Source organism: Gadus macrocephalus, chromosome 2 (genome assembly GCF_031168955.1).
Source record: "Gadus macrocephalus chromosome 2, ASM3116895v1".
Taxonomy (NCBI): Eukaryota; Metazoa; Chordata; class Actinopteri; order Gadiformes; family Gadidae; genus Gadus; species Gadus macrocephalus.
This window is the reverse complement of record NC_082383.1, coordinates 6,967,052-6,979,917: the sequence shown is the minus strand read 5'-3', so window position 1 is coordinate 6,979,917 and position 12,866 is coordinate 6,967,052. Positions and strand designations below refer to the sequence as shown.

General features: G+C 41.1%; 1 protein-coding gene across 1 annotated transcript; it reads right to left on the bottom strand.

Annotated features, from left to right (window-relative positions):
• Positions 1-5,863: 5,863 nt before the first annotated feature.
• LOC132447407 (dynein axonemal assembly factor 8) lies at positions 5,864-12,465 on the bottom strand. Its single transcript, XM_060038146.1, has 15 exons — positions 11,715-12,465; positions 11,533-11,604; positions 11,252-11,386; positions 11,016-11,102; positions 10,799-10,901; positions 10,554-10,686; positions 10,335-10,444; positions 9,865-10,000; positions 9,320-9,589; positions 9,124-9,188; positions 8,656-8,810; positions 7,996-8,122; positions 7,274-7,404; positions 6,946-7,110; positions 5,864-6,385 (listed from the first exon to the last, which is right to left on the bottom strand). Exons 1-14 carry the CDS (start codon positions 11,808-11,810, stop codon positions 7,057-7,059), a joined length of 1,674 nt encoding a protein of 557 aa, XP_059894129.1. The 5' UTR covers positions 11,811-12,465; the 3' UTR covers positions 5,864-6,385; positions 6,946-7,056.
• Positions 12,466-12,866: the final 401 nt, after the last annotated feature.

The window sequence follows — 12,866 nt, the reverse complement described above, 5'->3', positions numbered from 1 at the left end:
GATTTAACCAAAGTGGTTGTATGTATTTTTGGGACATTTGACCCTAAAAATAGAATGCAAATGTCATGTTTATATTATCGCAGTGTTCAGTCCAAAAGTCTTGTCCACGTCTAGAAATGTACTGTAGACCAAGGCTCTCGTATTAATTTCCTAAAGTAAGTTTCCATTTGTTGACACATACATTTATGTAACGCAGCTGAAGTACTTTGCTAAAGTACTTTACCAAAGTACTAAGTTAGGAATAACTTTATATAATGTCCAAACAATGGTAGATTTTACTCATTTCAAATTCATGGTCAATTTATTTCCACGCGTCTATTATAAATTGAATTATTATAAATTCTATTTCAGGGTACATTTTTCCTTTTGCGTTTGTCAATTGATACCACACACTATTCTCTTAGTGAGCAAATAAGAGGTTGAACTAGCTTTTCTTACAATATTAAGGATTTTATAGTTGTACCAAAGACCTCTGCTGTTATTTATTTTGAATTACACTACGATATTTGATATTCCGCCTTCGATATTCATCTTTTTTTTTTCAGAATAAAAATGAAATAACAATTTGATTATCACCTAGTACCTTAAATAGATTCTCAGAATGATTTCCCATATCCATTTAGTCTCTAGGGATAAAGAAATATAAAATAAATGGGTCAAATTCTAACAAAGTATCTGTATTTGTATATTACATTTTCTGTGACATATATTCTGGTGTTGCTGACAAATGTGACATTGTCTGTTTGCCCGTTGTACCTTAAGCTAACATACATTTTTGAACAGTTCTACATGGAAGGATTGTCAGGTGAATGATGTGTTTAAGTTCTTGAGAGGCCATAGGATTTGTTCTTTTACTTTTCTGGACTATCAATGGTTGTGTGCTGTATGCTTCTACAGTAAATCTACAATGCCTGTCAGGTGCTTTTCTTTTGACTGTTTTTCTTCTTTAAGCTTTTTGTGATCATGGCTAGAAAATCATTCTGTTTTACTCTAATCAATATATTTCTTTAATAATGGTGACCAGCATCAATGGCAAATACAGACATATTTAAAGAAATCTTGACTTATGTTACCTGCCCTAAAAAAAATTCTATTTCTAAAGAGATTTTACGATTATTTGCTCTGTGAACGTACAGCTTACATTTTAAAATGTTCCTTAAATTTGATTTAAATGTATCTCGATACTGGACAAATTGAACTTCTACACCTGTGCCTTTAATTCAATTACAATGATCTCAATTGGAATCAAGGATATTTTGTGCCGAGATTGTGTTTTGATAACAAGTTGAATAGAAAAATACAAGACTTAATTCTGATCAATATTTCAGTGCCTTAGGACATTTTGTAGACCTTTTAAATTATCTGCTCTTTAACTGAAGGTCCTAATAAAAGGCTTCTTTGGCTTTGGACAATTAGATTAAACTACTTACAAAATAACCAACGCATGACACAAGGGTGTCCAATATTGTCCAAGGGTGTCCCGCTGTCTGTATTTGCCATAATATTACATTGCAGTAATACCTAATTTTATATTATTCCGACATCAGTTCTCCATAAAAATGCCCAGTTGATGTATAATCAACATCAGTTGTGGAATAGTTGCATTACTGTTAGTTGTTTTGTGATGTCTTTTTTTTTGTTCAAAAAATAATAATTGAGCCTGAAGATGTATGCAATGTTGTACCGGTGCATACCCTGAGTACATGTTAGGCTGTTGGAATTTAATAAGTTAAAAGAAAAATAGCACAAGTTTTGTCAATATTGAGGGACAACTTGTTCCATATGGCACAAATATTTTAAAGTAGGAATGTTACTTTTAACTTTGAAGCCCGGAAATATTGAATGTATTCTTGATTTTAAATATACCATGGATGGGTCACTGGAGAACAGTTGAATCATTAAGATGTAGCATCTAGTTGTAAATCGCTATTCATTCATATGTACACAAACTAGAACATGCAAAAATTCTGAAGTTTCTGTATGTATCAGTGTATCGAAATGGTAGAGAAAGAAATGTGATGTTTCTCAGGGTAAAACAATGATTTGATGGAGAACCAATGTTTTTAATCTGAGGAAACGGCATTTCACAGATTTATTTACCTTGATGTCGGTTGGTTTAATACATTTATTTATAAATGGAACATGTCCCTTATTTTGTGGCAAGCTGTTGATATGTAGGACACTATTCTGATAATCCCAGAAAAATAAATATTTGTTTGTATACTGATATTGTGTAATGAACACAAGACATTACCTGCAAGTCTATTATAATGCTAGTCTTTTTTTTTTCTAAATTAAGATTTGTGTACTGCATAATATTTTCTTTAATGTTTTACTAGTTTGTTAACTGTTGTTTAAATGTTTCACTACGGTTATGCAATGGTTTACAGATTTCACATTTATTTTTATCATCTTGCAAATAAAAATAATTTTTTTCAGCTGAAATGTGTGAACTGCTTTGTTAGGCCCCCTGATCTCATTCTGGGAGGTGGGCCTGATAAGACATTTTCACTGCTTGTACAGCTGAAAACAAGGAAAAAGTTGTCACTAAAAATACATAGGGTGAAAATTTGCTGTGGAACAGAGATTTAATATCTGATGCCATAGATAGGGCTTATTATAAAATTGGGGTTATTTAATTTGATGTTTTGTTATAATGACATGGGAATTGTTTAACACTAACAGTAACATTTCAAAAGTAAAGTATCTTTCAAAGTCATTAATTAATAACATAACATCAATATAATGAAATCTGTTGTGAATGATCTTAAACTTGGTAAACAAATAACTTAAAATGGCTTAAAATGTAACTTGTTTAGTTTTTAATAGCTTCCTTGCCACTAGATGGCAGCCTCTCCTCTGTAACTCAACAGTTTAGTACCCATACCTTTAGGCTAGTTCTACTACAAGCCCTTGTGAAGTTGAATTTACACCTAACCTTTACCCTTAGATTCAACATTTTACCAGAGTGTCAAAGACCTTGGTAACAGAAAACACCAGCACTATTTAAACAGCTTGTTTACATTTGAGTCATGATGGCTTGCAAAATCCTTGTCAAAGTCCAATAAATGAGTAATGTTTGTATTGACTAGTTAAAGCCATTGAAAGATTACTGTTTTAAATCTAATTTGGTTTAATGCTTTATGTCTTCTTATGCCTATTCCATTGAAATTAGGAAGATCCGTTCCTAAACCACATCAAAACATGTCCACCTCAGTGCTCCAAGATCCGGTCCTGACTTTGATGCCTCATCAATACCCTTTATAAATACCTTTTTTTATAAACACATGACATGGGCATTATATAATATAGCCATTCCAGATTACAGTTTATGGAGTAACACAGTATGTAAAGACTCATTAAACAATACTTTGCATCTGTTTGTGACATCACAAGTAGGAGGGTCCTCCCAGGTGTAAGATTGACTGATCAACTCAGCAGTCAACCTCCATGGTGGATTGTACCAACTGGAAGGCTGGGGGGACACTGCTAGCCTTTGTGATGTCACAAACCACTATATTTTTGAATTGCCATGTAATGGCTTTTTAGGCACAAGCCTCTTTGTCAAATAGTGGCACTTAAACAGTGTCTAACAGCCTAAGACGTACGAAACTAATCAGAATCAAAATATGTAATCAGTATTTTCTGTCATCAAATTGAAGGTCAACATTAAAATACACTTAATTTTGAGAAATACTTATTTCATCAGTATATAAGTGTTATTTTTTTCATTATTCCATGTTACAAGCTATAACTAGGAATAGAAACGCCTGAGCTATTGTCAATGTTTGCCTACAAGATGTGGGCAAACAAATGTGCCATTTTGTGTTGCCTTGTATTCTCTGGCTGGACCTTGACAAATAACCTATACATTAAATACAGTGCAATAAGTAAGATGACATAAGGTACCTTATGATGTTTGAATCCCGCTGCCCCGAGGCACCACCGCCACGAAGCACCACCGCCCGACAGCGGGCTGTGGGTAGAGGGCAGCCGGCAGTGCCCGGTTCAGTCTACTTCAGATTGATGTGGAAGTGGAAGAACGACGTCGGAGAACCCGACGCAATCGTTTGGGATTCATAATATCGTCTGGAGGCGCACACAACTTTTGGCCATGATAATATGCATTATATGATATGTATTATATTATATTATCTATATATAGAGCTCCAGGACTGTAAGGCAAGTGTTATACACTTCCTTTTTATTTGGATAACCGTTCTGCTGTTGGTGTTATGGCGCCTAACACGTCAGACTCTCATCTCTGGTATTTCCACAACGAGATTCATAGTAAGGGCTATCTCAGCCATGGTTTAGAAGTAATTGGGGAAAAGGAACTTTGGCTTTGACTCCCTGAAGTACATGAACCACGAGATGGAGGCGAAATGGATTGTTGCCCTCCTTTGTCTCCTGCTTGAGCCCCGCTTCCCGCTGCCAAGGGACCACCGCCTCGGCGCTGCCCGCTGTATGAGGCGATGGAAGCGGCAGCGAACCAGTCGCCGAAATAATAGAAACCATTAAAGTCTATGTAGGCTATGCCACTGGAAACCGCAGTGGCATGGCACGGAACCGTCCCCAAACCGGCACTGCGTTTACGATACTTGCCTCTTCTATTTTTGAAAGTTACCGGTTCGCAGCCGTGTCTCAGCCAATCAGTTTGCTTTTGCTCATTAATATTCATGAGCACACATCGACCCCTATGCAATTCACAGGTTATTGTAATATTATACAGTCTATCTATGGTATCAATAGCTAATCAGTCCTGTGTCGCGAGCGGACGTTGCCATGACATCTAGAAATCATACCGTATTTAATGGGTTATAATATTGATGTGTAGGGGTTGATTATAACTTGTGTGTAATATTGTATGAATCATTCTAATCATAATCATTTTTACAATTCATATAGGCCTATTATAATTATGCACGTCTTGAGCCATCAGTCGGAACGTGTCCGTGCCGCTTCCAGTGGCGATTGCCGTATGGAACGCAGCCGGTTCGCTGCCGTGCCGCTTCCGTGCCGATTCCGGTGGAAATTGGCCTTAAGCGCTGCCCGCTGCGGCGAGGCTCCGGCGGGAGACAATCGCTGTCAACAATCGCGGGCAACAATCCCTTTCTCCTCCATGTCGTGGTTCAGTCTACTTCAGATTGATGTGGACTTGGAAGGACCAGAGACGTCGGAGTATCCGACGCAGTCGTTTGAGATTCATAACATCGTCTGGCGGCGCAAACAGCTTTTGGCCGTGATAATATGTATGATATAGATATCTATGTATGATATTATTTAGATATAGAGCTCCAAAACTCCCGCCAGAGCACCCGGAGTGTTCTAGAATATTTACAGAACTCGGCCAAAGGCTGTGTGCGCCTCGCCATTGCGATACATCCGCTGTAATCAGCACATGGTACCGTGTCCGCAAGCTGCTCAGGGCCACATCCCCACCCTCCTCCTTGACCCGCCTCTCTCCTCCTCATTTGCATTAATGCTACAGACAACGAAACAGCGCGTTTGGGGAAAGCTCAATGTGCGACTGGCTCGTAGTGGCTGTAATTCTGCACCAATGCTGAATTTCGGGAAGGTCGTCAAATACTGTGTTAGGGGTCCACTAATATCTATATTAAAGCATCCATAAAGTAGCATGCCATGGGACCTTTAATACCCATACTCTGAAAAACTGTAAAAAACCCAGTGTTCTCTTCCCCTTGCTTCTTTTCCGTACTTAAGTGCACGTCTACCGACATTATTCACATTGCTGGTTGAACTGCTCATAATAAGATCGATTTTACGTAACTCTTGCTTCTTACCACGAAAACACAAATATGTCCCAGTAAAAAACACAAAATCAGTGGACTTGAATCATTCATAATGTGAACAATATGTTTTATTAAGGAAAGACAAATGTGCTTCATCAATAGCGAACAAAAATATACAAATCTGACTCCAGCAACCCAATGAGACCCAGCAACATCTCAGGAATACATGGTAGAGCCGTTGGACACAAACCCAGCTGGGGGGATGGTCTCACCCTAAGGGAAGAAGAGGAGGGCCTGTCTGAGGGCCAGTTCCGGGGTGGGGGACATCAGTACACTCAGTCGCCCTGGGTCTCCATCGCAGCCGCCGTGGGGAGGCAGGAGGGTCCGTAGCGCCGTGAAAGCATCCACCCCACGCAGGGCACACACCAGGGCCGGGGCGGAGGCCAGGGTGTCCAGGCTGCCAGGCCAACCCCGCTCCCCCACCTCGTAGGGGCTGAGCTCCCGGGCCTGCCTCGCCGTCAGCGCAGGCAGCCACGTCAGGTCCAGCAGCTCCAAACCGCCACCACCGATGCTGCCACCCCAACCGCAGCCTTCATCAATGTCAACAGCACCACCTTCTCCACCTCCATCATCTGCTCACAGTGATAAATCAAAATGTCCTGCTTATTGCTGAGCAGGTTATGCTCAAAAAATAATTGTAAAGGTTTTAATACCACTAGGTTTGAGTGTAATTAGCCATTACAAGGCATTTCGAAAATCAGCCTCTTCTGACATCACAAGTGGGCCTGTCCACATAGATGCATGCTGGATAGGTCAGTCTACCAGCCTACCCAGTGGGCTGAAGCAAATGTTGCTCATCTATCCGTCATACATCTAGGTGGACAGGCCTACTTGTGATGTCAGAAGAGGCCAATTTTCAAACCGGCTTATAACGGCTAATGACACTCACACCTGGTGGTATAACATGTCACCTTTAATGCATGAAATAATCACTATCTCCCATTACAATTTAAATAAGTATGATTTAGCTATAGTTGTATGTCCGATAAAAAAATGAAATACACGATACAGGCTTTCTGGAGGGTGACACCGATCGGAACAGTAGGGTGGTGTTCTAATTTTGGGGTTTCCCCTTTGAGCACCACCACCTCCACTCGAAATACCCCCCAACTCGCCGCATTCGCCAACCCACCGCCTGGAGCTCCTCTCAGGATTCGGTGCAGGAGAGCCAGTCCTTGGCGCAGGTCGTGACCACACAGGCTCAGGATCACCACCTCCCCGGCCTTAGGGTTAGACGGACCCGTCATATTGGACAGGACCCCGTCAGGTGCTGTAGGTTCTCCGCGTTTACACCGACCTGAAGGAGAAGAACATTGAACATGAACACAATGCAACACACCTACTCGGAAAAAAAAAAGGTCACAATCAATTTCTGTGGATAAAACCGATCACAATTCTATTATCAAGAATCAATGACGATCAATCATTCAATCAAAGAGGGTGGGTTCAAAGTGCTTAACTAGGTTGTTGCGCAGGCGGTCTGTGTAGGGTGAGACATGAAAGCAGCTACTGGGCTCAACCACGTGGACACCATTCAGTACAGAGCCGATGACACCCAGAAGGTCTTGAGCTTCACACTCCTTCATCAGTGCTGGAAAACAAAGACCATCAGACAATATGATGTAATCATACACAGCCTATCCGTTTTCCTGTCCCTAGACATAAGGAATTCATGATATGTCTCAACAGTCTCCAAAACATACTCCCTAGTTTTATTAGTTAATAATAACTAACAAAAGTGTGAGATTTGTGTGTGCACCGTTGTGAGATAAGTATCAGTAATGGATTTTAATTAGTGCTGTCAGTTAAACGCGTTATTAACGGCGTTAACGCAAACCAATTTTAACGGCGTTAATTTTTTTAACGCGCATTTTTTTTAATATTATTAGTATTATTATTTTTTATTTTTTTCTTTGGCTCAAAACAAAGAAGCAGTAGCCTGACTGCTATGATCAAGGCAGTATGTTTGTATGTTCATCGTTTAATTGCACTATAGGCTTTTTTTTTTGGATCGTCCTGTTTTGATCAGTATATGCCAATGTTGTTATCCATAAAAAAACATTTGCAGGCCGATGCACTTCTCCATGTTGATAAGAGCATTAAAATGAGAAAAATTAATGGGACAAAGAAATCAAGGGATATTTAGTATAGAAAAAAATTAATCAAGCACTCATTTTAATACCTGCTGGTAGACTCGCACAGTGGTGCGTTGCATTCTCTCTCTTCAGCAGCAACACCAAACAGTGAGAAGAGAGCGTTGTTTTCTTCCCACCTGGGGTTGCGGTGGGAGATTTACAAAATAAAAGTACCTGGGGAGAGAATCAGGTACGATCAAGTTGAAGCATGTGCTGGTCCACAGTACATACTGTACATCCGGACATCCTATCGCACTAATGGCTGCCATTTGGGGATCAAAGGAGCATCTGAATGTTTGCTATATTGGTATTAATGGCTTTCTGGTCATTGTTAAAAAACTTGTGGTGAAAGGACTTGTGCTGTGTTTGAAACTGCCACGTGTTTCTCATTAAATGACGATGTGTGGTAAAAAAAAAGCCTCAGTAACGTTTAATTCACGTAATTTACAATTTTACAGTACTATCTCTTGAGTCCTCTCAAGACGAGCCCTATTAAGGCTTCTGAAACTGGACATACTATTCAATATCTTGGGAGATGCTGCTATCTAGAGTGACTAACTGTGAATTCAGAGCCGGTAGAGGAGTTAGGCATCTTGCGAAAGATTAGGCTGTGCACAGGTTAGCCTGTGTACATTGAGGATAAGGGACCACCCACCTTCAGGCAGGCAGTCGAACACAATAGCGTAGATTGTATCAACGTTTCTTACCTGGCTGCTGGTGAGTCCTAAGGCTTTGGCTGCCTTGGGGATTACCTGCAGCGGCTGAACCCCTCTCAGAGTGAACCCCCTCTGTACACACTCAAAGAGCACCAGGCCCCAGCAGCATGGAGCAACGGCTGGGGACACCAGCAAGAGCACGTCGGCTGGAGAAGGAATGGGGCGATGATTCATTCACCTCTTTTCAATTGAAATGACCAATCACTATTTTACTATTCCATTAGACTATTTAGTGTTTTTAACCCATTTCTTCATCCAAAGTGGCTTGCTGTGAATTTTGATATAGGTCGGGATAGGTTGGGTTTCATCTTGGGATGAAACCCAACACCTTTTCTAGTTGGTGTTGAACATCATAGCCAAACTACACTATCGCAATCCTGCCCCACTTTAGCCAGTGGGGGGAAGAAAACAGCTTGTTCTAGCTTGTTTTTTGTTCTTGTTTGTTTACTGTTCTGTTACCTTTGTCTGTGGCACATTGAAGGGAGGGTGACTTGGCAGCAGTGCAGGCCTGGCTTCTCTCCACACTACAAAGTTCAACACAGCGTTTATTGTAATCACTCGGTTTGGAGTTGTTTATAAGGGTAATGCATTCATACATTTGCATGGGGAAATCCGATTTTAAAACCAGTTGAATAGGTTTGACCGCATCTCATACCTTTTCGGATTCATTGGTTTGCTTGTGTGAGTCATAGAAGTTGTTGTAGAGATCTCAGTTGTTTTAGACTTTTTGGCCCCGCACTGTCCATCTTCTGTATGTGAAACGAGGGACTCCGGCCTCCATGTTGGATCCACAGGTTCCGAGGTCTTCTCTGTCAATTCTTTGGTGTCGTTCTCTAACTTTAAGCTTGGCTCTTTGAATTCATCTTTCCTACATTTATTCTGCTCCCTCATTTCCCGAAGCAGCATGCTCATACCGCTTTCTCCCCTGAAAGAAGCAGAACACAGATAATGGGACTCGAAGAAAACGCCACAGAGCGTTGTGTTCACTGTCCCACATAGAAAGAAATCCCTCCCCCTCCCATTCTATTAATACCCACATTACACTTTTTATTTGATGTGATGTGTGTTGTTTTATGTCGTTATCTGTAAGTATATATATATTAGTCTGTCTTGTCACTGTGGTATTACTCGTTGTGATTTGTGAATAAATATGTTGAAAAATTCAATAAAAGGATTGAAATAAAAATAAATCAAACCTACCCGGTCCTTAACCTTGATCTGTCTTGCTGCCTTCCCTGACCGACTCTCGTCTCCGGTGGCTCTCCCTGGCGACGGCCAAGTTTAGCCTCTGTCTTGCATTCTACCAAAACCTCCCGGCACCTTCCAGAGGCTTTACCTGCATTTTAGAGCATTTAGCAGACACTTTTATCCAAAGCGACTTGGTGGCAATGGTTAATACACACATTCACACACCGACGGCGGAGTCAACCATGCAAGGTGACAGCGAGTTCATCAGGAGCAGTTAGGGTTAAGGCCCAATCCCATTTCTACCCCTTACGCCTTCCCCTTCCCCCTTAAAAACAAGGGGGAGGGGTAAGGGGAAGGAGTAAGGGGTAGAAATGGGATTGGGCCTAATAAGTATCTTGCTCAGGGACACATCGACACTCGTGCCGTGGATCGAACTAGCAACCTTCCGGCTACAGGTCAACCTGCTCTACCTCCTGAGTTACCTGAAGGGGTGGGCTGGTGGCGCAGATCGATGTATACAGTGGGACGAGACTCCTGCCGACTCATCTCCAACACTGTCATTGCATTTGTATCACTCATTGCAGTGCTCTCTCTGTGCGACACAAAAAAAGAAGACATTTTAGACCTGGCCTTTTTTTTCCATGGATGAGTGTAGCATTAGATTGTATTGAACGCAATGCGGTATCCTAAAGACCTGTGACCTGGGATGAGTAGCACTTTGGATAGGCTCAGGTTCCAGCGGTTCTGGTGTCAGCCGGGACGACTGTTGTTGTTGCTTGGAGATGGAGACCAGCCTCTCCATGATACGGTCCCCTGGGCTTTGGTTGTCCGCCTCTGTAAGGGAAGCAGACCAATGGATTTGGGAATTTATGTTTCAATGTATTGTAAACTTAGCTTGATGCGTTTGGTCCTTCGACCGGGCCGGACTGTCAGGGTGCACTGCTACCTCTAAGTGATTGTATGACATGGGGAAACTCCTGTTCCCTGGAAGCTGGTCCATTCTGCCTCAGGTTATGGAGGACGCTGTCCAAGTCCCACCCGTCAAGCAACTGACCAAAGACAAAAGATGCACCTTTATGTATTCATAGTCAAATTTAGATACAGTACAATTCTATCATAGTATAATTATATCAGATGTGTTTCAAATATAAACACAGGCCTACTGAAAATGAGAGGACTGGAGCACAATTGTCGTCTTTCTTCTGTGGTGATTTTGGCTTCACATTGGAGTTTAAATCCGGTATCTTGTTCTGGAGTAGAGAACGAAAATTAGGGAGTTGAGTAGGCCAGAGGAAAACATTTTGTCTATGCAAAAAAAAGTGAATCCATTTTAATAAATTCATGTGAGTGCAAGGATTGGAAGGCTAATAATATGCTAAACCAATAACTCAGTACTAACCTCAGAGTCCGTAGTCAGAAAAGTAGTGACCTGCTGAACTTTAGCAATGCTTTCTGGTCTACTTTGTTTAAACAGCCATTTCTGCTCGTACAAAGATTCCGCTGAGCAGACCATCCGTGCAGGAGATGACAACTCCTTATAAAGACACAATTGCACACACACACACGCACGCACACACGCACACACGCACGCACGTCGCACGCACAAACACACACCAATTAATATCCATGTATATGAATGTTACTTTCTTTTCATAAAACACACTTGGATAATGAACTGACCTCATCCAACAATATGTCTTCTATCGGAGGTGTTGTCGGTTGACGAAATATCATCACATCTTCATTTTCGGACTGCAGAGGGAAGATCGTTTAAAAAAATAATAGACAGCTTAAATTACTCAGTATAATGTTTGCTTGACCCAAACCCTCGACCGATCTCGATGTACAATTATTTACTTAACTGTTATTGAGGAGGAGGAATCCGAGTCAATGGACGGAATATCTGATTGAAGAGATTCAAAAAAGTTGTTCCAATAAGACGAATGATTAGCAGCCATTGTGCAGAGAAGCCTATATTCTACGATGACGAAAGTGGCATCCTGTACTGACTTTAGCCTACTTGTTTATGTGATGGAAGTTCTGGACTGGTTCTATGGACATATTATAATGGTCCAATGCGAACGCTGCTCATGTTGTAAGCAGGAAGTTATATTTTGTTGCCTTGGCAACTCGCCGTGGCAAGTGGCAACGTATGATGCCGTTTTCGAAACAATTAGTAACACTAACTGTACACACATACTCAGATTTATGCAAACCATATGTGTGTTTAGAGAATCTTTTTATTTATTTTTTTGATAGGACAACCTAAAATATTTTTATCTTTTCGTTTTTTTGGTTAATTCAGGGTGATTGGGATGAGTTTGGAATAAACAGGGCTTTTAGTCATCTTGTTGATACCGTCTTGGCTCAATTTATTTGTTCCAATCATTAAACCTCAATATAGAACTCTTTCAATAAATCCCAATCATTGGTTAATGAAAAGTATAAGCTACCGTTGATTATGGGTTGTCAAACTGATAATTGTGATCTTTGGGTAATAACGATGTGATCGAAGAGGGAATTTTATCTTCTTTTGCCGCAGCGGGTCTTTTTATGTCTTTCTACTTTCTATATTTTCCATAAAAATGTCCCCATGAGCTCTCGCCGACTTGCTTAACCGAAAACATTAGTTCTGGATTAGAAAAATAGTTGTACCTGTTAGTTAGACAGTCTTATATTCCTGTCTGGGAAAATAAAAAAATGAATAATAATGTCATTATTATTATTTGACATTTTCGACCGATCTGACCATAGGTGTTTCCAGCGATCGGACTGGCTGGGACTTTCGAGCGATGGAGATCGATGGGTCACTGAAGGGATTAGGAAGGTCAGATGAGACAGTGGGGGAGGCACTGGAGAAGACATTGGAGGAGGGACCTGAGGAGGCACTGGAGAAGACAGTGGAGAAGGGACTGGAGAAGAAAGTAGAGGAGGGACCTGAGGAGGCACTGGAGAAGACTGTGGAGGAAACAGTGGACACACAAACAAACATACACACTGTGGCTGAAAAAGGG